Genomic DNA, 22,430 nt, shown 5'->3' on the forward strand with positions numbered 1-22,430 from the left:
CACACACACACATTTATTATCTGCTTTTTCTTCCCATCTTTTTTTCTGCTATTTAAATATTAGAGATTTTTTTTTTTAAGGTACCAGGGATTGAATTTGGGTCCTTGCGCTTGCGCAGCAGGCAGCGAAACCACTGAGCTAAATCCCTGGCTAATATCTTTCATTATCATTGTGTTAGAATGCCTTGACTATAAGTAATTTGTTTCATGAGACTTATAATTTAAATCATTTTACATTTATTTAAATTCGTTTGTTTATTACATTTAGCAATATATTGGTTAAAATTGCTCGCAAAGTAGAAACACCAACTCTTAAGAAAAAAAAAATCCTAAGAATGGAAGAATTGAAGTTAACATAGCATATCATATATTTGAGTTTGTATTCTAATAGCTTTTTAAATTTTCAAATGAAAATTATTTTGGAACATGATTCTAAATGTGTGAAATGCTACATTAATATTACTTTATAATTCTTCTAAATTCTCCTAAATTTGAGTAAGAAAACTTGAAGTCAAAAGGGAAAAATTTAATTGGAGTCTTTTGAGGGCTGGGGATTTAGTTCAATGGCCCTGCACCTGCCTCGCAAACGCAAGGTCCTGAGTTTGATCCCTGGTGGGGGTAGAGGGGGAGAAAGGAGTTCTTTGATATAAAATATCATATTTTTAGGACAGTATCAAGTTATTTAAACTTAACTTTGGAATGGAGACTTTATACTTAAATCAAACTAAGGGCAAGCAAAATAATCTTCAGGTTCTTTCAGCCATCGTGCAGTTCCTGTTGGAGGTTCTCTCCAGCACTGGGGAAGGAGGGAGTCTGTAGTTTAAATTCTTCACGATCAGATTATATTGTAGATTTTCTTTACACATGGTATTAAGTATGTATTAAGTGACAGCTATAACTTTTCTTTTTCTCTCTCACCTTTGGAAATTTCAAGAACACCACTTTCTTCTAATTTGTGTTATTTTTATGTTCTTAATTTTCAAGACTCTCTGCTGTTAAGTTGTAGTATGATTGCATATCTGAACAACAGTCTAAGTTTCTTTAGTGTATTGTTTTAAAGATTATGTACATATCTCTTGGCCAGTTTTAAGAATTTGGGTAGGAAACTCCAAAAAGGGGTAAAGATATATATAAGATTGGGTCAGAAGGTTATGTTTACACATTTGTTTGTTTTAGGGTCTCTCATTCCGCTACTTAGGATTTCATTTTAGTATTGAGAATTGAGATAAAATATATTTGTGAATATTCTCAATTAAATTTTACAATTACCAGGGATATCAAAGGGTAGTTATCAGAACATTTTAGTGGCTTCAAGTTTCAATTGACTGAATATGGATTTGTTTTCAAGTTTCAGAAAATGTTCAGTGACTTTAATATGTGTAGTCTTTTGTGCTTTGGCTTGATCAAGATTGCCATTAGCCAAGTAATATTTAAATGCCTTAGTTTGTCTCATTGCTTTTTTGAGCAATGGAAAACTGATAACTGTTAATATGGCTCTGCAACGAGATTATGAGATACTAGTGTCTGGCTTTCCTACTCTTGCCTGTATTTCAGTTGAAGTGTGTACTAAGTCTAATTCTAGTGTTCTTTATTCATTTTTAGTTGTTTATTTACCATTTATATGATTTTAAGCAATGAACATTCCCTGACAACTTCCCCATACTCGTCTTTAAACATAAGTGCAAATTGGTTTTTATCCACATTAATGAAAGACCTTTCTATTTTAATGTGTAAAACAGTAAAACAAGTGATTCTGGAAAGTCTGGAATGAATTAAGTCAGCAAAGGGTGTAGGAAAAAAGACAGCAGACATGGAAATCATATCAAAATAACATATTTTACAGAAATGGAAACTTATGAACTAAATGGTAAACAAGAAATGTTTAGAAAATTTCATCTTTATTTAATATTTATTTCATTTAATATTATTTATTAATTTTATATCCAAACTATAATATATGTACATATATATAATGGCTATATGCTAATTAATATTTTTATTCTTTTCATACTTATATTTTAATTGGCCTTATAAGAAGATCAACAAATATGAAGATGAGAAATAACTCAAGCATCTGCCTAGAGTGTTCACCATTTGCTTAAAAGTTCAGACAAGACATTGTAAGCTCCACTGGGCTTGTTTCAGGCTGAAAATAGACACAAGTATATGGCAAATAAGTAAAAGTCAGTGGTGTGGTACAAGAAAAAGAAATAATCTCATTTCAGAGAGAATTAGAAGATCACACATATTCTAGATGCTTTTAAAGGCCCTCACATTGATGCTACGTATGTTAAAAGACCTACTAACTTGAATCCAAATGGAGTCCTTTGTGTTTAGCTCTTCTTTGTGTTTCATCTTGTGAGGTGTTGGTGGAAACCAGGTGGATTCGAAATATCAGTCATTGGTCCAGTAGAATACAGAAACCTAAGTAATACTGGATTTGCCTTTTCCATAGATGGACTATGTCATCAATATGTATTGCTCATCTAAGTGATTCCTCATTTGTTTAGTTTCTGATGCACTTGACCAGAAAGGTTGGTAGTGAATATCACTGGCTAAACAAAGGATTTATTTGTATGCTTTTCTGGCATTTCTAGTTTTGAGGACCCCTCAAACATCATTACTGTTTATAAGATCAGGTCTGAGGGGCAACAAAGTAGGCTATCATGCCAATTATGTTAAATTCTAGTAACAAAAATGTTAATTACTGACCTTGGCAGGTTACTTTAAAAAGCCTCCAAAGCTTTCTCATTATTGGGAAAACCTGTTAAAAAAGAAGGTCAAGAGGAGTGGTCTGGGCAGAAGGAAGATATCTAAATATAGAAAGAAATCTAGCCTGACAGTCCAGAGGCAAGGTTCTAGTTCTCCAGTCTTGATTTTACCATTACTTAACTATTTGAGTCTCTCTCCAAAAAATAGATTCCTTATTATCCTCAGTTCCTTTTCGGGCTTTATATATTAAAATGAGTTAGTAGCTCTTTCTGTGCTTTCAGAAAGTTCTAAGTACAGCCTCATACTGCAGATCAACATTTTGGTCAAGGACGCACTATGTATACAGTGGTGGTCCTGTGAGATTGTACTAGCGAGTAGCAGATCATACCCATTATAGTTTATGTAGGAATACTCTGCTATGTTCATACAGTGCCAGAATCACCTAGCAATGCATTGCTCTGAACATGTTCCTGACATTAGGCAATACATGACTGTATTATGTAAGTGTAGGAGATTCATATTATTTACTTTAGAATAACTGAAAATGATCTTGAGAAAATATACCCTCCCCAGCACTCGGGAGGCTGAGGCAGGAGAATCGCCGCAAATTCGAGGCCAGCCTGGGCTACAAAGGGAGACCCTGCCTCAAAAAACCAAAAACTAAAAACCAAAAAACCACCCTCTAGGAGACTAAATAAAGAATTCTATGGCCGTTTCCCTTTCTATATTGGAGCTAGTTTGACCAAATTGTTACACAGACAGGACATGGACAGGAGCCATTGCACTCAGCTGTTTTCCCATTTTATGAGAGTTGAAATGTTTGAGTTGAATGTTTTCTGGGCAGCTAATCCTCAACATCACAGCTTTGTTCTGATAGTGGCCATCTGGCACTTGGGTGATTTAACTGAGTCTGAAGTTTGCTCTTTTCAGAATGTGCTCTCTGGGCAGCTTCTGTGTGGCTCTGACATGACCACATGCTGTTGCTGCTTTTTCTGCCTTCTAGCACCACATATGAGGCTAAGACATTCTGACACCTGCCATTTGGAACCTTTACTTGCTGAAAAATGTCAAGATTTTCAGATAAGATGAAGACAGATATGAGTGATCATTCTTCTCTGTCTCAGGAATAGGCTGAGGGCGTTCTGGCATAGATGGGTGAATTGCTGGTACAGTTCTGATATTTTTGAGAGAGCCCACACAGATTTTGTGTAGAAGATTTGGTTATGTTTTTCTTACTCTCTTTTGCACCTCTTTGATATGATACTAATTTGCTGCCTGTATAAGCAAAGGTTTTAACAATTGTTTTCTGGATATGTAAATGACAAGAATTGGGAGAGTGATTCATATCCTTACTCTTCATTTTTATTAAAAACCTCAGTAGGAAATTGGAGGTATTTGAGGATGGGCTTCTGTTAGGGTCTCTTCATTGTACAGATATACACTCTCATGACTGTCAAGACTTAAATCGCCAGGAGTAGGATCTCCTGTTTGAGGGCCTTGCTGTTTCCTCTCTTTCTCACCTCAAACCATCTTAGTGTTCTGACTAGAGGTTTGGTTGGTAAATTAAAGAAGAAAAGAAGTGCTAACTTGGTAAGTTTGTTTCTCCTAGTAACTAGTATTTAATTGATTGAAAAAGGGAGTTGAACTCTGCTATAAAATGAATTTTTTTTTTTGGTACCGGGCATCAAACTCGGGTCTTTGGGCTTGCACAGCAGGCGGCGAAACCACTGAGCTAAAGCCCCGGCCCTAAAATGAAAAGTTTAAAAACTAGTATTATTTTACTTATTCTTACCTTATGATCTTATGGATAAATTATAATTGACCATATGTTATTGAATAAACAGTTTCCTCTATTTCTCATATGTTATCTTTGTCTTAATTCTTAAGTCCACTGATATCACAAAGATGATAGTCTAATGTATAATTTGGCAGAGAAGTTCCAGTGACTCTAGTCTTTTTGAATTACAAAACACAAAGAGTTTGGATGAGACGATAACCTAAAAGTTACAGTATTGGGAGCCACAGCATATTGAGACATGTGAAACCATATCCACTAACATCTTTGGAAACCTGCTTCTCAAGTGGCTTAAAGTGGCACAGTGTTAAGGAAGAATGAATATTCCCCAATAGGGTTGTTTCTTATTGTGTAATAATAAAGGATTATTAGAAATATATCCATTTTTAGCAATCAGAAGGCAATGAAGACAAATGACTAATGTTATCAGTGAGACCCATGAAGTGGACCATAAATATTTGAAAACATTTTACAGTAGAAACTTTGTAGTTCAGTAAATGAAACTTTTTGCTCAGGGTTCTAGATAGACTTGAGTTATATAATGGATTTTTACTGCACATTTAAACTGCCTTTCTTCATCTTTTAATTAGATCCTTCCAATTGCAACAGTTTTTTCAGTCACAAAATATGTCTCTTAGGTTATAGTTCTAGCATTTGTGTATGTTTTCATTTTAGGATTTGCTTTTTTTGAGTGTAGATAATCATCAAGGAATAAATGTGTATTTGTGGTTTTACCTTGGAAGTGAACAATCTTAGTATTGCTTTTATTGAGTCAAATACATTTTATGTTTCTTAAAGCATATATATGTGGTTTTACATTTGCAGGTTCTGGACAAGATTTCAACTGTAGCCACCATCTTTGCTTCCTCTTAGTTTAAGGTGCAATAGATTTTCAGCAAAGAAGGGGTTTTGTGGTATGTGAATTGTTTTAAAAGGCCCTGAGGTGAAAGACAGTAATAGAATTAGACAAAAATGCCAAGATAAATCAAATGTATGGCCTTTCTTTGTAATCTTTACCATGGTGTGTTATTCATCTTTTTCTGATTAATTTGCAGAGGGGACATACGTCTTACATTTTTAAAAACATGGTGTCAAAAGCTGTAGGACTGGCCAATGATTCTGAAAACAGTGACTCAGAAGGCCATGGTTTTTAGTGGCAACCCTCCATCCAGGGTTTCGAGGTGGTAACTTTGGCCCATGTGAAGCTGAATCTGTTCTTTCCATCATGTATTAAAAACAGTTGCAAGTTTTACTTTCTCTTCCTCCTAAAAAGGATATGTTTAGGTTGATTGTTGTGATAGTCTTTTCTAAAACAAAGTAGGAAATCAGTTGTTATGATATATGGCATATAAATGACATGTATTCCTATGGGAAGCCACTAAGTTTTTAGATTTTTCAAGGACTTGGTGGGTTTTTTTTTATTCATGTATTATTTATTTTGAGTTTTTGAGGCTTTAGAATAGTGGTTATCAGACTCCATCAAATTTTAAAACTTATGTGTTTCAAAACACTTGCAAGCATGAAAAGACAAATTGAAAATAGGGAGAAAATAATTGCCAATTATGTATTTGATAAAAAATCTGTATTTAGAATACACAAAGAACACTTTATAATTCACTATTAGGGAGACAAGCCAATTTAAAATGACTGGAAGATTTGAATAGATATTCCATTAACAATTAGGAAAAGCCAAAAAATACATTGAATACATATTCAGCTCATTAGAAATATAAATTAAATACTAAATAGAAACCACTTTATAGCCATTAGAATAGCTATAGTCAAAAGAACAGATGAATAACAAGCATTACCAAGAAATGAACAAACTGGGGCCCTTATTCATTGCACCTAGGCAGTTTCTTCAAACATTAAATTTGCAGCCAGCATTTCTCCTCTTGGGAATCCTCCATTCAAGACAGTTGAAATGTATGGCCATGCAAAAATTTGTATGAATATTTGTATCAGCACTGTTATAATACCAAAAGAAGTGGGAAATAAATAAGCAAATGTGGCATAACCTTAACAGTAGAATGCTATTCGGCAATAAGAGGAAGTAGGAGAATATGGAGAATCTCAAAAGCTTGTACTAATTGAAGAAGCCAAACACAAACACACATTGTATGATTCCATTTCTATGAAATGTCCAGGAAAGGTGAGTGTAGAGAGGGTAGATCAGTGGGGACCTGGGGCCAGAGGCAGGAATGGGGATTGACTGCAGATAGTCACAAATGATCTTTTTGAGAAAGAAATTGAATTCTGGTGATGTTTTTACATTTACCAACCTTCATTGAATTATACACATATGATGGGTGAATTTTATGAATGTAAATTATATCTCAATAAAAACCTTACAACCAAAAGTGCAGTCCTAGGATCATGAGCTTCAGTGTTGCCTGTGAACTTGTTAGCAATGCAGGTTCTCAGCTTCAGTGAGGCAGAAACACTGGGATGGGGGCAGAAAATTGTTTTTAACAGGCTTTCCAGCTGATTCTGACACAGGTTCAAGTTTGAGAATTAGAGCTCAAAAATCAAGGAAAATTAAATGAAATATGTGTAGTTTTTTTGGTACTGTTTATGTACAGTCTTCCCTGTTCCTGTAACTGCAAGAAAGGTTTGAATTAAGGACTGTTCTAGTAGAATTAAAGGAAATTACAGGGCAGTGTGAGTAAAAATAAACTAGTCTTTCATGTTCTTGATATGTCCTCCTGAAAAACTTTATGATTGTGATGTTTGTGTACCACATATGTTAGTAAATTCCTGTGTCCTTTTAGGCTTGCCGTTAATGAACATAGCATAAACAGGTTCATTTGCCGTAACGAGAGTGGAAGTTTAGATCCTTGAAAGGAATTATTTCTCCTAAATATTTACTCAGTGTAATATAGCACAGCCAGAAATGTGCAGTGATCCCAAAAAAGTAAAGATCTGACTATAGATAAAGAAGTAAATGGAGCAGCCAGCTGGGTTGAGTAAGTCATTCTCTCCTTCCTTTACTCAGTGTACTTTAAAAACCACAATTAAAAAGAAGTTTGATTTAGGGTAGCGGTTGTATACACAGCATGTGCTTTCAGAATTCACTGGATGGATAACCAAAAGAAATTCAGATGATGGAGGCTGCTTCAGAATAGGACCTGGAGATCAAACTGGAGGTAGTTGGGCGAGGGATAAAACAAATGTAAAAGTTGGGGGAAAAGGGATCAGGGCATGAAGATCAATACATGTGTGCCATTCATTAGTGGAAGTGAAATTGTTAGCAGTACTATTAGAGGAGTGTTACAGAATGTAGCACAAGCCATTGTTATGGCTAAAACTTTATTTAGTTGTAGGTAAAAAGAACTGGGCTATTTGTTGCCAACAAACTCTCTTTTTAATTATTTTACCTCTCACTGTCTCCTTTTGCTTCTCTCTGGATTGTGGTTTTCTTTTTGTTGTTATTGTTGTTGATCTTTATAAAAGCTTTAAAACTCAGTATTATTGAGCCCTATTTGCAAAGTATTAAACTATTATATCCTCACATTCGGTTATTCTGATTTTGACTTCTGTTGTTACATAGCTAAGAAATGAGTAGAGGGCCCAGGGCAGTGGCGTACACCTGTAATCTCAGTGGCTTGGGAGGTGAGGCAGGAGGCTTGGGAGCTCAAGCCCAGTCCTGGCAATTTAGGGAAACTCTGTCTCAAAATAAAACACAAAGAAGGGTTGGTGATGGAGCTGAGTGCAGGGGCCCTGGACTCAAACCCAAGTTCTAAAGACGGGGGGAAAGGGAGGGAAGGGCAGAATACTTACTAATTATCATTCTAAATAATTTGTATAAGAGCAATCTGAATTCCTCATATTTATTAGTTGACAAACTTCCATGGCTTTGAGCTAAAACTCAAGAAAAATTAAAAAATTAGAAGGCGTATAAGAGTGAATGAAGCAAACGTTTCCCCTTTGTAAAAAAAAAAACTATTCTTATAATTCTTTATTCAACTTTCACATTACCTCTCAAATTTCAATTGAGGAAGGTTAAATGTGGTCAGTCTCTTATTATATGTGTAAATACACATGAGTACATACAAAATTGATAGTTTTGGAGTTAACTGTAAGAATCAGGAAGATCACACTTTTGAATGTGTTGAGGGGATGGCAGATAGACTGACATATATTTTCTAGGTCAGTATGTTTCAAAGTATTGACCAAAGAACATTTTAGTTGTAAAATTAGAAAGCCTCAGCCTTCAGAAATCTCTGCCCTCCGAGTGTGTCATTTTAGTGGCGAACCTGGAATGTTTGCAGTCCTGCTGAGAAAGTGATTTTCCCCACAGGTAGCGTTCCTCTTCCTGAGGTGCTTTACCTGTCACAGAATCAATGCCCCCTGCCCTTTGCACTTTTCCCTTTGCCTTGTCTAATGCCACTTTGCTCACCAGGCCTTGTGGGCCATCCTCAGCTTCCTTAGTGGTATCATGTAATACTTGTAACAACTTCCTCTTGGTCTCATATACAAAGGGAAGAATAAAGTAAGGACGTTTTCAAAGGAAAGCAGAAGATGATGGAGTTGAGGAAGAGAGGCTTACTGTGGAAGGTAATGGAGAAGGACAATTTCTGCTCCTGCCATTCTTTGTCAGAAAATTGCTTCTACCTCCCTCAGTAGAGGTTCTCACCCTACAGGCTCTCCATCTTCTTTGTCCTTCAGTTTGTTGATTTTCTTTCTCCTCTGACAGCAGTTGAAGGTATCATTGAATCTGTCACTCTGTCATTGAATGGCCCACTCACAGCAGTAAAAGTGACTTAAATGTAGTGTTTTGACACTTGTGGTACATCATAGCAACCGGCATCATTGTGAAGAGAAATCTGATGTGCCAATAGGAGAATCAGATTCTCTGATTGAAGACTCAATATTTTTAATGGCAAAGCAGCAAGTGCTTTGAGAAACCCTGCACTAAAGTTCTGCTTAGTAGTTGGTAATTTGGGGGTCTGCCCTTTTTAGAATTCTTTTGTTGCTGGAAAGTGATCTTTTCATCTGTATGGAAACAGGAAAAGGAAAAAGTAGCCAAGGGAATTCTATTCTGTTAAAAGTATGGCTCTGTGGATAAGATGTAATGGATATCCATCTGGGATCTTGATTCATGAACTTTTCAGATTCCCCCAAGCTTATTATGGATCATCTGTGTGGTAACTGTACCATTACTAAAGTTGTCCTCTTTAGAAAATGCTCATTTTGGGGGAAATAATAGCTAAGACTTTTTTTTTTTTTTTTTTTTTTTAATGAATTGGTAATTGAATTGCTTCTAACTAGTGTTCCACCAGATGGTGCTAGTGTGACATATTTGAAACTGAACTGCTTTGAAATACCAAAGTTGTGAGTTGTAATCTCTCCCCAAGTTTCACTGTATCTTACCCTTAGGGTTTTCTTCACACACATACTACCTTCCTAGTACACTATTGCATTGCCTCCCATCTTTTATTTTGTGGGTAGTGAGCTGGTTGTACCTTTAGGATCAAGAAGGGCAGTTTGGGAGATGATTGCAAGAGGCTAAGGACTAAGTAGAACATAGATATATAAAATGTAATTTCTTGGTAAAATTTTCATCAATTTGCTTCTCATCTGATCTGTATGTAAAAATTGAAAATTTGTTCTTGAATTTTCTGCTTAGCCACTGTTCTTTTTTTTAAGTGGGAAGATATTTATTGATAGGAAAGCTCCTGAGGGACAGGAGGGGTCCCGAGTGGGTAACCATTGGCCACTGTTCTTTATGTTATCATAACAACATCTTAAAGTATGGGGAGGCTCAGAAGTCCTTATTATCAAATGATATTTTTTACCTGATTTAAGTTAAAAATAACCTTAATAACTTTAAAAGAAAGTTGGGTAACATTTTAAAAAGTTGCCCATCATCAGATGCCAGATTTCCTGGTCAATTTAATAATTGTGGTTAATTTTAAACTTTTAAAAATACAAATAAATATTACATGGTTATTGCAGAAAATAAATAAGAATGTAATTAATGGAGTAATTCATGTTTATTGCTAATATATTACATAAAAAATTTTCTTTTAGTGTTTACATATATGTAAAAACTGTTAATGTTGGTCTCATAACTATATGTTTATAACTAGTTACAAATCTATAGTGATATCATCTTTCCACTTAATGATTTATGGGTATTTTACATGAGATTAAAATATTTTACAATAATTGTTAAGGACAGCATAGCTTTCCATTTAATGAACTCTTTAATGACAGGCATTTTAATTTTTTGGCTTGTTTTGTTTTGTTTGTTCACTGCTAGGCTATGATGAGTAGTGCTATTTACTTTTTGTGTGATTCTCAGTTTTTTTCAAATAAATTCCTAGAAATAGCTAGCTCAGACAGAAGGCACTTAGTTTTGACTTTTGCTCTAATTTTCAGATTATCATCAGAGAGTCCTACCGTTAAACATCTTTATCAACATTTGATTTTGTTCGTTTCACTGTATCCTCTTCATCAGCAGATTGCCTTAGTTGTTAAAGTCCATGAAATGATAATCATTGTTTAAGTAAAGAAATTGAAAGTAGCTTTGATATTTTCTTAGAGTAAGCTGTATCCCTTAAACATTAAATGCCGGTGCTCCTTCCATTTATGGTGGTTTGAGTTTTGGCCTTCTTTTGCATCACTAAAATACACATGGCTGTCCTTTCACTCTGCAGAGCAGATTACCTCACATGCAGACCAAAGAGTTAAGATCTGTGTTGGTATTTTTAGTGCTTTCTGTTACCTGTTGAGTCTAATTAACTCATTTAACCTCCCTCAATGTGAATGTTTCCAGTCTTAAAAGTTGAAAGAACAGTCTGTAGATAGCATAGGGGCTATTTCATACATACTTTTTTGGCAGGCAGAAAGAAGAGGAAGGTGCTACATGGTGACAGGGCTTAAGGATTCTAGTATACTTTTAAGAATTTAAAAACATCAATCTGTATTAGTTTAGGAAATAATTCTTGGCTATTTTTCATATCTTGCTAAATAACTACATATTCATTTAAATAAATTGCCTTTGAATTAAATTCTTCTGTTAGCATAAGTAACATGTAATTTATTTTAAAATCAGAAGAAACAATAAAACTATTTTCATTTTACGAAATGGGGAAAGAGGAAGAGATTCATACAGAGGCTTCATGTAACCTTAGAAATGAATGTGAAAATGATTAGCCCAGTAGCTTAAAAAGATAAACAAAAGAAAACCTTGTCTTATTTTCTGGTGAAAAGAATCCTACTTTCCTATTTCAATTTGGTAAAAAATTAAATTAAAAACCCCAAAACAAAAACATTATCTTACTATCTGTAATCATTGTAAGAAGAGAATGTGCAAACCTGCTTTTTTGTTTTTATTAGTCTATATTTGCATTACATAATGATTGCATTCATTGTGGGGAATTGGTACATGTACATCACACATTGTATTGTACTCCTTGCCACCCCCCCCATCTCTTGGTCCTCTTCCCTTTTGTAAAAGAGCAGTCTCCCTGACAAACCTATTTTTAAAAGCTTCTCAAATACACTCTGTTAGTGTTTTGTTTTGGACTGCAGAGGTATGCCATGTACAGGAACCTGGTGACCTCAGTGGATGTAAACATTATGTGCCATAAACATGAGCTGAGATTAATAATATCAACAAGAATGAAAATTGAGATAGAAGAATTAGAGGAGAAAAGGAGAGGGAGGGAAAGGGAGAAGATTAAAAAAAGAAACAAGCTGTATTATATACATGTACCCACTCTCCAGGATGATTGTAAAATGAATGTATAAAAATAATCCTGAAAATATGAAGGTGAAATAAACATACAGTCTGTCATGGTAGAAGAGACTTAGAAACCAGACATATCAATTCCGTGATTTAAATGTATATCTTTTAAAAAGACAAATTATACTGGTTAATGGTCAGTTTTATGTAAGTAACAGCATTGAATTTTACTTGGGATAAGAAAATATAGCATTTTTGGGGAAAATATAGCATTTTTAACTTACAGGGTTTTTGAAGAAAACATTTAATGAATTTAAAAATAAATGGATCTATACTATAGCTATTTTAATTGGTTTTTAGATTATAAAGGTGTGTAGTTTACTTGAAAGACCCCCCAAAAATCCTAAGTAGTGCTTTACTAGATAAAAATTTTAAGTTATTCATTTAATTAGAGAGAATTAGCACATTAACATAGATGTGGGAAATATTATTCTAATGTTAGCTTCTGAAATATATTTTTATATATTTAAGCTTGAGATACCACATGTACTATGTGTTAAGGTGATTGTCTAAATTTCAGTAATTTTAAGGGCCTTTAGAGTATTGGAATAATCTTGAAATGTTAGTTCAGTTACAATTCTGTCAGTTAAAATTCCCCCCAAAATAAATTCTGCTCAGTCTTGTCTGCTTCATGGTGAAATATACAAAATAATCAAATTGGTAAAAGTTTGAGTTTAGCTAGTTTATACAGGAAAGAAATTTATTTTGTGAAATACAATGCTTATTAAATCTTTAGATATATGAATATTATACAGAGTTCATTTTTGCTTTTTTCAGAATATCAGAGATAATTGAAGTATTTCCCAATAATTTATTGAGAAACTTCTCTTGAAACGGAAAGTGCCTTATAAATCTAGCATGCTTCCTGTTGAATGTCTATCTTTGAACTCCAAGTAGGAATGAAAAGGTTGGAAAGGGGGCGTGTTAGAGCTTTTGTTCTTAGCAAGTTCTTCTGGATAAAATCATTACCACTCTCAGTTTGATTTGTTTCATTTACTTCTGGTCACGTATACTTTTTAGGTTTTAAATATTTTATATTGAAATAATCAGCTTGAGGTTTTTTTGTTCATTTAGATTATTTAAGCTTTCTGATCTATGCTGAGTATTGCACTGTCTATTGGATCCATACCATTTGGTAACTAAAGCATATAAAATTTACTACATTTTGCATTTAATATTAATGTTAATATAAAATCTTTGGGTGCAGTGTGTCACATCTGTTTTGTATTCCTCTGTTTAAAAGAAGTGGCAGTATGGTATTTAGAAGAATATTTATTATCTGAGTGTTTTTCTTTGCATCAGTTCCCCTCAGTCTATTGAGAATTATAACTTCTAAGAGACAGTGAATCACCCAGTAAATTCTCAGGTACCCAATTGCAAACAGCCACAGATAATTAGAATTTTAATTTACCATTCAGTTCCCTTTGCTAAAGTAGTTGTAACTTTGGAGATTTCTGGAAATGGTAGAAAATCAATTTGTGGTGAGACTATTTAAAATATTCTTTTTTCTTAATAAAGAGCCTATACTTCATGGACACACCAGTTTTTCAGAACAGACTTCATTGGATTGCGTGCTTGTTTGTGTTTGAAAGGAGTTTTCCATAGCTGTGACTGAATATTCTTATCCTGTAGTCGTGTTTCATAACCTCTTTTGGGGGCATGGATTTCTTTCAGTAATCAGCAGTGAAAGATATATCCCCTTTTCCTAGAGGAGAAATGTACCAACAGAAACATTTTATATACAGTTTTACTTAATCCTGTTTTTCCCTGCCCAGTAGTCCAGCAGCCCTGGGTTAGGAAGCACTTCTACCCCTGAACTGTTAAGTCACTTCTAGTATACTAGTTTTATTTATTTTTTATTTCATTTTATTTTATTTTATTTTTTGGTACCCGGGATTGAACTCTGGTCCACGCGCTTGTGCAACAGGCGGCGAAACTACTGAACTAAATCCCCGGCCCTAGTATACTAGTTTTAGCATCACATTATTTTGCCACACTAATAATTTTCTTCAATAATAATTTTTTTTTCCTTTAAACTTTATTTTTCTCCTAGCTCATTATATAGAAGAGAAGCATATCCAAGTCTTACTGGGGGGAAAAACAATCCCTCCTTTTTTTTCAAGTACTGAGGACTGAACCTGGGGCCTTTATACTGAGCTGTATCCCCAATTCCTTTAAAATTTAAGACAGAGTCTCATTAAATTGCCTGGGCTAGCTAGGCTCAAACTTTTCAATCCTCTTTCCTCAGCCTCCCAGAGTGCTAGGATTATGAGTGTGTGGTACCATGCTCAGCTCACCCTAACCCTTTTAAAAGATTTTTAAAAAAAATTTTGAGACAGTCTTGGCTAAATTACCCAGGCTGACCTTGAACTTGAGAACCACCTGCTTCATCTTTCTGGACAACTGGAATGATAGGTGTGTTCTACTATGTCTGGCTACACACAGTTTCTTTTAAAGTTGGTCCCTGAAATTTTAGACCATATTAACCTTCTATATGCTTTATGTTTTATCTTAGGTACTTAAGAAAACAAAACTCACTTTATCTTTGAGTCAGAAGTGAAGATAATGAAAGATAGAGATGAGTTCTTATAGATCTATTGTTGAAGTAGTTTTTCTTTAGGAAAGATTAGTTTGGCACCAAAAAATGGGTTCTCATTTTAATGAACGGTTTTGAAACATTTTAAGAGTTGATTGGTTGTGTGAGTTAAGAGCTCAGATTTAAACCAAGCGTGGTGACACACCCGTAATCCTAGAACTCTGGGAGGCTGAGGCAGGAGGATTGCAAGTTCAAGCCTAGCCTGGGTAACTTGGTGACTTAGTGAGACTCTGTCTCAAAAAAAAAATTATGAAAGGTCTGGGGACATAGCTCAAAGCAAAGACCCTGAGTTCAATCCCTGCTGTTGGGAAGGGAAAAAATACTCAGATCAAGCAGATTAGGATTTAAATCCAGCTCATTTGACCTTGGGGACATTGTTTTCCTATAAAGTAAGACCTAATCTGTTAAATAAGATGATTATTATAAAGTGCTTGGTTTTTTGGTTGGTGTAAAATATACATTGTTAACCTCTTATTGTAACATGATGTTGTTAATGACAAACAAGATGAACAGCTACGCTTTTCAATTGTGGTGTTCATTTTTCCTGTCACAAATTTAGAATGTTGTAGTAGGTCTTGGTTGCAGAAAGATAAATCTTGAGTTCTCTAAAATAATCTTCTCAAGTGTTGGTGGTTTCCTTTAGTTGTGTATATCCATATTCAATTGAGTTTTAAAAAGAACTGAGGATGTAGCTCAGTGTGAAGGCCCTGGGTTCAATCCCTAGTACCATATATACAAAAAGTAGGGTTAACAATATATTGGGCCAGGCATGGTGGTGCTTGCTTGCAATCCCAGCACCTGGGAGACAGAGGCAGGAGGATCAGGAGGATAGCTCGGAGTTCAAAACCAGCCTCAGCTACACAGTGAGTTCAAGTCCATCTTGAACTACATAACAAGACCTTGTCTTTACAAAAAAGAAGGAAAGAATGAAGGAATGAATTAAATTTAGTTCTCCAAAGACAAGGAGTAGCAAACAACTTTTATATATGGTATTTTCAGTATTCAATAATTACAATAAGGCAATGTGTTAAAAAGCTATCCATGAAACCTGTCTAATAATTGAAGTAAACACTGAGGAGCAGAGAAAGGGAAAGATTGCTATGCTATGTGTGGATTAAAAATGGAGCATTAACATGTTTCTGGGTTTTTTTTGTTTCATTTTTTTGGTACCGGGGATTGAACTCGGGACCTTATGCTTGTGAAGCAGGCGGCGGAACCACTGAGCTAAATCCCCGGCCCATGTTTCTGTTTTTGAATCTTGGCACTCAGGTGATCATGTGGTGTAGGGTCATAGGTGTTGTGTATACTTAAGATAGATGATACTCCTTTGCATATGATATTGTAAAGGAGAACTCTACTTTTAAAATGTTTGGTAAATAGACATGTGTACGAATGTAACCACTATACATATAAATGGCGGCTCTAAGTGAGTGCTCCCATTGTGGTTTGTAAAGTTTTTGTAACCACTGAAGAAAGGAAGAGGATGAAGTGTATGAAGCTTTGATTAAATAAATGGTACCAGGAAATGGTTTAATACTTGCCTGAAGTGAAAGGCTTCAGATTCACTAAAAATATGATTAAAAACCCTCCTGAAAAGAAGGTGACATCCTATCTGATCTCTTTCATTTTCATATTGCGGTTATTGATATAACCAGATAATAATATCAATATTTATGACAGTGTTTTATTTGTATGTCCATGTGTATACATATCTACACATATGAGTATGTGCTTTCCAAAAAGGTGTAGAATGACTTATTCAGATGGAAATCATAAATATTGGGCAGCAATGGATTCGAAACACAGGTGAAGCAAAGGATTCATTTTGCTCATCAGTAAACTGTCTCTTTACCAGTGACAGAGAAAACAACAGAGGGCCGGTGATTTAGCTCAGTGGTTCTGCCGCCTGCCTCACAAGCGCAAGGTCCTGAGTTCGATCCCCGGTACCAAAAACACCCCAACAGAATGGGTTCATCATGGATTTAAGCCTGTGTATCTGCTATGTGGAAAAAAAAAGGCATTGGTTAATCAGTTTATATTGATGAAATAGTAGATGCTATAGGTGTCATTGAGACATAAAGAGATTACTTTGTCCCTGTAATTTTTTCCTAGAGTAGCTAGTTCATTTATTTATTTTCTTTGATCAAGCAGAAAGTTTGGTAAATAATATTCTTTCTTTTGTTTTTTAGTATTGTCAGTGAAGCAGGAGCATCAATCTACAGTGTGAGCCCTGAAGCCAACAAAGAGATGCCAGGGCTGGATCCTAATTTGAGAAGTGCAGGTAAGAAACTATCACAAAAGCATGTGATTTTGATTATTTTGGACTTGCATATGTGGCAAGCTAAATATTTTAAATATCCAAGAAAATTTAAATGATATACCATGTGCATAGGAATTGGCATGTTAGAAAGACAGTGTTTGATTGGAATAATAGTTGGAATTATGGAAAAGAAGAATGCGGTCTTGTTTTTAAAGAATACTACATAGCACTCTAGAGAAAAGTGAAAAATTAACACAAAACCTCTTTTGGAAAGTTAAATGCCAGCGCTTTAATAAGAAATAATAAAATGCTCTAAAGTCTTTTATTATTATTACAAAATACTAGTTATTAGAGCCTTTTGTTGGCAATAAGTAATATGTTAACATAATAATGTTCATAGTGCAAGTGCACTAAATAAATATACACAGGCATTCAGTTTATTGCTAAGTATTTGTTAAATAGTCTCTTGGCTTTCTAATAGAGTTTGCCATTTGATAGCATGTTGCTTTTAAAAGCCTGCTTTATTTTAGTTGTATTTAATTGCTTGATTTCTATGATGTGGAATAGTTAAAACCTTGTATTTAAAGAAATACTTTGATATATCTAGAGGAAGCAATTGATTATTAGCAAAATATTAGATCTGAGCAGAACATTTTTCTGTGTAATAGAGGCATTATGTAGATCAATTTGTTAGCAATAGGCCTTTTATTTAGTTTTTTCTTTAAATGTTCTTAGCAGATTTCTTGGGATGTTCTTGAAATCTGTACCTGGAAGTGTATTTTTGAAGAGTTTTACCTTAATCAAAATCTAAAAACTACTTTTTTCTTTTACATCTGAAAGATTTTAGTTTCTCTTCAGTTGTTTGTTCCATGCCACAATCCCATATCTAAATTTATCATTTTCTCAAACTCAAATCTCAGTATACAGTCTTGCTTCTTCTATGAAACCCTTCCCTGTTGCATCTTCTCAGCCTAATGGCTGCCTGCTTACCAGGTGCTCTTTGATGCTTGCCTTATAATAGCAATAGTAATAACAACAGTAGGAGGAGTAGAAATAGTAATCATGGAGGGAGCTGGTAATTCTAATCTTTCTTAAGCACTTAATATATATGAAACATTGTGGGAAATGCATTACCAGGATTATGTTCTATTCTCACAATTGCCCTATGAGACTTTTACTTTCACTTTACAGATGAGGAAACTACAGTTTAGCAGCCAGTAAGTGTGTACATAATATTTGTGTGTCTAACATCTATGATAAAATGATAATTTACTTTATAAAAAATAGAATCCAGAACTTCCTAAGTTCTGGCACTGTAAAAGTAATTTCCAACATGGTGTTGTGAAAAATATTTGGGCCAGTTTTTCTGGAAGTCACTGCTCTCTCAAGCCTTCCACTGCTAAAGTGATTGCTATTTCTTCTTCACTGTCAGACCTTGTGGGCACCTAACTGTCATAGGATCATGGGTAAGACCAGATCATAACATTCCAACAAGACTGAAAATAGAAGACAAGAAAAACGGGAATCGCTCACTGTAAGGCTGTAATTACTCTGATTTCCAAGTCTCACTAGCTGCATCTTCGGTTTGTGATTGACTGCTGGTGTGCCTGCCTTCTGTGTCTCAGCTTGCTTCTGTGTGCCAGTGATGATGTTTAATCCATATCAACCCAGAACATCTGCCTAGACACTTGGGGTCTTGAAAGTAGTCCTGAAGGCAAATATTCAAAAAAGCTTGGAGTCTCCACTCTTGCTTTCCTAGGGCCCAGTTCCTTTTTAACTCCTATTTCTTATTGCATGCATTCCTCTTTCCTAGTGATTAATGCATGAGAGATCTTATTTGAGACTTAAGCTACCTATAGGTCTGAATTTTACATTTAAACCCACCTTTAGTTTGGATGTAGTTTGTCCTCCAAAGAGTCAAGTGCTGAGAGCTTGGTCCTTACTGTGGCAGTATTGACAGGTGGTGGAATCCTGAAGAGGTAAAGACCTAGTGCAGGATAATTAGGTTATGAGGGCATTGGTCTTGGAACGTATTCATGCTGGTCTTGTGGAGTGAGTTAGTTCTCAAGAGAAGCCATTCTCTGTGCTTTTATCCCTTCTGCACATGGCTAGTTCCCTTTCAGTCATAAAAGTAAAATCCTTCTTTTCATTGCTCTATCTCAGTGTGTTGAACCTTTTAGAGCTTTCAAAGATACAAACAGCCCACTGCAGCATGCACGCCATAGGTTTGCTACCACAAGTCTATTTAGTCTGTTACAATGCAAGATTCAGTTTCTATAGCATTTGTTTTAAGTATTTTTTTTTGGTACTTGGGACCTTGCACTTGCGAGGCAGGTGGTGGAACCACTGAGCTAAATCCTCGGCCCTAAGTATCTTTTTAATTTTACTCATCTTATGTATTTCTTTTTTTTTTTTCCAAGTTTAGACTCGTTTATAAATACTTTAAAAACTCTGCATAATGTGGAGTGAAATTCAGTTAAATCTGTACTTTTATCCAGATTCTGTACATTTTATTATTATTCATGGTTTTATGGGTGAAATTATGTATTAGTACTTACTAGAGAAACAGTTAATACAAGATATACAAATATATAAGAATTTACAAGATTGGCTTACATTGGCCACCCACAGAGTCAGATATGAAAGAGTCCAAAAGGTCTACACCTATGTGCTGGAGATCCAAAGGATCCAGTTGAAGGCCTGGAGCTCACTATGGTGTCACGTGTGAGTCCGTTATCAGGAGGCCAGAGGGTCTGCAGTGGAAAGTTGAAGGGTCTGCACTGGAAGGCTGAAGTCTTCCAGAATCCAGAAGACAGTGTCCAGGGTGAAGGTGAAGACTAGAGCTTCTCCAAAGAAACAGTAGTAATCTTTTCTTCTTTGTCTCCCATTATACCATTCTGACTGCAGCCTTCCCTGGGGTGGGTCTTCCCACACCCAGAACTATGCTGAGTCAATTTAGTTGGACATTTCTTACTTGAGTTAACACAATTAATTAACTATCACAAATTATATAATAAGTAATTTATGTATGTATGATTAACAGGTTCTTCTTCATGATACTTAAACATTTTTGTCAAAATTTTAACTTACTCCTGTACTCTTGTAGCTACACTTATAGCTTGACCAACATTTCCCTATTTCTTTCACTCTCCATTCCATGTTAAGATTGTTGATTGCATATGAATACTAGTTTTTGTCTATATGTCTTGAAATTCAGCCACTTGACTGGAATCTTGATTGATTGATTGATCAGCCACTTGACTGATTACTAGTTCTGGCAGTTTTTCAATTGACTTGCTGTTTGAGTAGTCTAGGGAGCCAATCATTATCTGCAAATATTACTACTGATAATAATCCAGTGTCTGTCATGTCAATATTTGTTATCTTCCTTTTTTGTCAAAGTGCATTGACTAGAATTTCCCAAACAGTGATGAATTATAGCAGTGATATAGCAAAATATTGATATCATATGTGGACAAAACAATATTTGGGATACATTTAGATATACTGAATTATAAATATATATATATAATAGCTTCTTTGGCGTGTAATATACATAACATAAATATCCCTTTAAAGTGTACAATTCAATGTTTTTTAGTATAATCAGTTGTACAGTTATCACCACAATCCAGTTTTTGGATATCTTCATTACCCTAAAAAGAAACCTCATACCTACTAGCAGTCACTTTTGTTCCTCCTCCCATCGACCACCCCAGCAACCCTGGACATTATTCCATAGCTATATGGATTCACCTGCTTTGGACATTTTATATAAATGTAATTGTACAATATGTGGTCCTTTCTGACTAGTTTCTTTCACTTAGCATAATGTTCTTAGGGTTCATGTATGTGGTAGCAGGTACCAGCACTTCATTCCTTTTTGTTACCAATAAATACTCTATTGTATGGATATACCACATTTGTTTATTTATTCATCAGCTGATGGATGTTTGATTCTACTCTTTTGGTTATTATGAATAATACTGCTATGACTATTCATGTATCAGATCTTACGATACCATTTCTCTTGAGTATATCTGAGAATACATTTTTAGGGCATGTAGAACACTATGGTTAACATTTTCCAGATGTCTTTTTGACATCTGTACTAGGGTCTCCTCATCTTCATTCCTTGTCTCTTCCATTGTTCCTTCCTTCTCTGTCTCAAATGGTAGCTATTCCCCAAATTTGGGACCGCAACGTTGTCTTATAATTCTTTTAATCAGCCATCCAATAGACTCTTCTTGAGCTACTTCTTAATCAGTAATCTGTTGTTAGCCTGACCATTTTCTTTCTTTTTTTAAAACTGTATATCCTTTTATTGGTACATTTTAGGTATACAATATGACATTCATCATTGGAAATTTGCACCTTTACATAATCTCTCTTGGTTCTTATTTTTTCCCCCTTCCCCTGCCTTTGCTTCAGCCCCTCCATCCCTCCCTATTTACAAAGACTTTGTTTCCATTTTTTCATTTTCTCATATTAATTCCATTCCCTTCTTTCCTTTCCCCTACCCCTCCCACTTCCCCTTCCCCTTTGCCCCTTTTCTTCCTATTTCACATTTTCTATCATAACTTTTAGTCCTTATTTACACTTGCAGTTTCTCACACTAGAGAAACTATTTGGTATTTACACACGTGTGTCTTATTTCATTTAAGAGTATCGCCTCAATGTGCATCCATTTAGCTATAAATGTCTCTAATTTCTCATTTTTTATGGCTGAGTAATACTCCATTGTATAAAAAAGCCACATTTTTATCCAGTCTCCAGTTGATGGGCATTTGGGCTGTTTCCAAGTTTTAGCTATTACAAACTGTGCTGCTATGAACATGAGTGCACATATATCACTGTGGTGTGATTCTTTGAATTCTTTGGGGAAGATACCCACCAGGGGAATAGCTGGGTCAAATGGGACTTCTAGTCCTAGTTCTTTGAGGTATCTCCATACTGATTTCCACAGTGGTTGTACCAGTCTACACTCCCACCAGCAGTGGAACAGGGTTCTTTTTTCCCCACAGTCCCACCAGCATTTGTTATTGGTTGATTTCTTGATAAGCAGCCATTCTTTGTGGGGTGAGGTGGAATCTCAGCGTTGTTTTCATTTGCATCTCTCAAATGACCAGTGATGTTGAACATTTTTTCATGTATTTATTTGCTATTTCTACTTCTTTGTGTGAGAAATGTCTGTTCATTTCAGATGTCCATTTTTGGATTGGGTCTTTCAATTTGGGAGGTTTGACTTTTTAAAGTTCTTAATAGATTCTAGATAGTAGACCTTTGTCTAAGGGACCACTGGTGAAAATTTTTTT

At 35.1% G+C, this 22,430-nt stretch overlaps 1 protein-coding gene across 3 annotated transcripts in view; it reads left to right on the top strand.

Moving 5' to 3' along the window:
• Srbd1 (S1 RNA binding domain 1) overlaps positions 1–22,430 on the top strand; it is a 240,327-nt gene that overhangs the window by 121,595 nt on the left and 96,302 nt on the right. For all 3 annotated transcript variants that reach the window (XM_087216429.1, XM_021253815.2, XM_087216430.1), the window contains one exon: positions 17,045–17,136. In XM_087216429.1, coding sequence (XP_087072555.1) covers positions 17,045–17,136 — 92 coding nt within the window. The remainder of the gene's footprint in view (positions 1–17,044; positions 17,137–22,430) is intronic.

The sequence above is a fragment of the Heterocephalus glaber genome, unplaced genomic scaffold (assembly GCF_053883595.1).
Source record: "Heterocephalus glaber isolate CG9 unplaced genomic scaffold, H.glaber_assembly_v1.0 deba00001457, whole genome shotgun sequence".
In the NCBI taxonomy this organism is placed as follows: Eukaryota; Metazoa; Chordata; class Mammalia; order Rodentia; family Bathyergidae; genus Heterocephalus; species Heterocephalus glaber.